The sequence below is a fragment of the Cariama cristata genome, unplaced genomic scaffold (assembly GCF_000690535.1).
Source record: "Cariama cristata isolate BGI_N322 unplaced genomic scaffold, ASM69053v1 scaffold5056, whole genome shotgun sequence".
In the NCBI taxonomy this organism is placed as follows: Eukaryota; Metazoa; Chordata; class Aves; order Cariamiformes; family Cariamidae; genus Cariama; species Cariama cristata.
The window spans coordinates 1,737-5,548 of NW_009621401.1; the positions used below are offsets into that span (position 1 = coordinate 1,737).

A 3,812-nucleotide genomic window follows, 5' to 3' on the forward strand; every position below is an offset into this window, starting at 1 on the left:
ACTGAGGGAAGATTTCTGAGGGTAGATTCATCATTAATGTAACAGAAAAAGACATCATGAGATCCAGTAACTGGAAGCTAAAAGTAGACAAGTTCAGGCCAGAGCTAAGGTTTGACTCTCAAGGCTATCAAACCACTGGAACAGTTTCCCTGGAGATGTGTTAGTTTAGCCATCACATGAAGTATTTAAATAAAAATTAAGAACATAAAAATATCTGTGCTGAGTCAGATCAGAGGCCCTTCTGGCCTGATGTTGTGATTCTAGAAGAGGCCAGTGAGGAAAGGGAGCACAATAGGAGGTGAAATGGGGATCCCAGCAGTTATTGGACTAATTTCCATTCCCTCTGGGATGCTATGACAGGTCATCTCTTACTTGGAGAACACCACTGAGCAGCACCCACATCTTCTTCCTGAAGTTGACGAGTCCTAACCTGGTGTGTCCTTGGAGAAAAGCCATTCCAAAACTCAGTGTCCATCTTTATGTCTTTTTAACTTATACTGTATATTTTAAGCAGAAGTTTTAGTTTTGATGCAAAAATGGGTGTCAATTTCTGCTCTGTTCTATATAGAAGATCACATCAGTGATGCCTCTGGTTTCTGTTAGCCCTGAAATTACTGAGCAAAATTTGGTTGCACCAAAGTTGATAATAATAAAAAAAAATTCATTGACTTCCATGGATTATTGCAGTCTCTCATCCTGAACCCAATGCAGTGACTTGAAACTGTTTGATTAACATGCCAGTGCCGTATCAGCATGACCATGTTTCAGAGAGGTTAAGAAGACCAATAGGGAGAAAAAGCATCAGAGAAGTAACTGAAGTGAAGTACAGCATTTGCTCTGTCTCTACTGTATCAAGCACAACATTGCACACCCATTTCTGGGTAAAGCTGGCTTTCCTGAAGACTCTGCTGCAGATAACAAACCAACTGGTCATCTTTCTGTCACATTTACAGGAGAAATCCATCATCAGCAATTTACTCGATGATTAGCCTTCAGCAAAATCCATCAGCCGAATACCAGTGCATCAATGTAAGCATGACAGTATATAAAGAAGTACATAAATAATAAAGATGTATATATTCAGTGAGGCATGGAGACTGTGTAATAGAAAGAGAAAAAGAACCAGCATGTTGCTCAGAAATGTGAGTCTATAGACAAATTATTCCGAGGTAGAATTTTAAATTTTTTTTTTAAAAAGGGAAAAAAGTAGTGTAATTGTATTTGAAGCAGTGTATACTGCAGAATATTTACACCGAAGATTAGATTAATTGATGTTATTTGATGATCTAACAAATTACTTAGGGAAAAGAAGCTGGCAGGAGAATAAGAGTAGAAAGAAGTTGAAGAGATTTCTTCAGTGCACAGGAAATACATCTTAATCCTTTTGGTTCTCATTATGATTGACTCCTGCCTGCAAGGCAGTTTTGTTTATGAGGAAGACTTTAAAGCATGTGTCATCACACCAAAATGTTGCTGTCAGTATCCGGGGGAGAGGTGGAAAAAGAGCTGACTAGTGTTACCCCTCTGTGTGATATAAGATGACCTGAGAATTTGGGTATTTGTGCGATCATTGCTTTACCTGCATATTTCAAATTTTTTGTTCTTGATACGTATTTCAGCATTTTTTTCAGCCATTAGAGAAATATGTGCAAAAAGGATACCCCTTTTAAAACGAAAAGTAACTGGTTTAAAACGTGTTGCATGCAAGCACTTGCGACATTTTAGGAAGGTGTAGCATGGCAATGAGTATTAAGCAAACCTAAGACATTGTAAATACTGAAGTGATAAGGGTTTTTTCCTCCCTTTACTGAAATATATTGTAATTCTTCCCAGTTATCACCAGGTGGCAATATCATGACCTTAAAAGTCTCGTTGTTCTGAAATGGGCAGCAGTTAAACATGAGGAAGTGATGTGTCCCTGTGCTGCAATCGTTCCAGGAAACAGATTACAATCCCCAGCAAGGTTCAGGTTTCCGTCTAACTTTGCCTTTTGTGCACAGAGCTATAGCCAGTATTGAAAATATTAAACATTAAGCCTCCAAGTTTCCATTTAAATTGTAACATTTAACGCTCCTTTTTTTTTTTTTTCACTTTTTTTTAAAGAACTTGGGTTGTCAAGAATTCATGATGAAGACCCTTTTTTTGTCTCTCTTACTTGTCTCTGTTCTGTTTATGAACAGCTTCTCAGAAGTGCAGGGGAGGAAATGGAAAGGTGAAGGTACAACGCAAAACCTGGAAAGTATTGTCATTGGAAGATGCTATGACTATATTAGAATTGTGAATCCTGCCCTTGGGTAAGTTTTCCTTGTTTCTTGATTAGTTTTTTATGTTCAGTACAAAATGATTATTAATCAGAAGCCTGATGTTTTGCTCCTAGCCATGAAAGTGATGCTGCTGAAGCCGACATGTTTGTAGCTCTCTGGAAACAAAAAATGAACTTTGACAGATGTCATATTAATAAAAGTAGTGTAATTAAGGCAATATTTTTAACCCTTCAACTTTTTATTTCACATTTCTCCTCCCTCTACTGCCACAGTGTTCTGTAAGGAGAACACCACACAGAAATGGTGGGGATGGTATTTCTGAAGTACCAAATCTGACAGTGCTCCTGGGAAGACCAGCTTTACTTTGCATGCCTTGTGTGTCAGGTCATGTAAGAAGGAAAGCACCACACTTTATAGCTATCCTGTGGTACTGAAAGAAACTGTTTTAGCTCATCAACCTGAAAAATCAAATAGTAGTCAACTGCTGAAGTATAATAACCCATGAGCTTTCATTGTCTGTGTTAATTACACAGAACTGGAAGTAAGTCACATACTTTGCTAAAATGACCACTTTTTCTGTCTTCCTTACATTGTTTGGGCTTCAGTGAAAAGTAAAAAACTAAGAAGGACAGTCTCCTGAAGGTCAGTCCTTTATTCTGCCACTGAAATTTTTCCTGATACTTTGAAGAGGTGTTTGCAGAGGGGGCCTGGCTGGGTTCCTGCAACATTGAATCATGGTCTTAAAAGGAGTTAGATGATGTTGCATAATATCAGCAAATATTGCCTCCTTCGCCCAACCTCCCATTTTCAGTTCTTGCTGCAAAAGAGGAAGATACAGGACTGAAAACAAGTTTATGGCTTTTAACAAAGACAAAACAACATGCTTCTTCCTAATAACGTTCTGTTCTTATCAGAAGCGTTTTCATTCAAGTTCCCCATGAAAGAAAAAATCATCCTAATGCCAATAACACAGTACTAAAATTTCAGCTGAACAGTTCATGTTTGGCAAATTTATAAACACGTCACAGTGGAAGGTGCCAGTAAACTTTAACTATAGATTTCTACATGCCTGCAATATAATATAAACTATGAAAAGCCAGTTAACAGTTGTGGAGGTATATGAAGTCTGGCCTTGCAGTAGGCTCTAGATAGGTAGAGTTCCTGTTGGAGTTAACAAATGTCACTTCATTTGTATCTGAAGCAGGACATGACTAATAATACAGAATGCACTGAAATGAGCAACATAAAGGATTGTTACTGTGGAAATGTTAACTTTATCATCAACTGAATGTAAATACAATATTCTCAAAAGTATTTCTGTATGTCTCATGTTTATGACAGTTTTGTGGTCAAATTGATTCCTGTGACGTTTTCACAATAGAATTTTAAAATTGAGAAGTCCAAACACATTCATCAAAGTGTTCTTGCTCAGAATAGCGTGAAGCCAGGGTGGATGTTAGGACTGCTTTCCTGAATTAAGGCCCAAAATGGCATTATAAAAAGAGCTGCACAATTAATTTCGTATTATGTGTGGTTTTTTCTCTTTCC

General features: G+C 37.6%; 1 protein-coding gene across 1 annotated transcript in view; it reads left to right on the plus strand.

Annotated features, from left to right (window-relative positions):
• The first annotated feature begins 1,955 nt into the window (after positions 1–1,955).
• The window catches only part of BST1 (bone marrow stromal cell antigen 1), a 13,139-nt gene continuing 11,282 nt past the window's right edge, over positions 1,956–3,812 (plus strand). The window contains 1 exon segment of the mRNA XM_009701936.1: positions 1,956–2,294. Coding sequence (XP_009700238.1) covers positions 2,125–2,294 — 170 coding nt within the window. The 5' untranslated portion in view covers positions 1,956–2,124.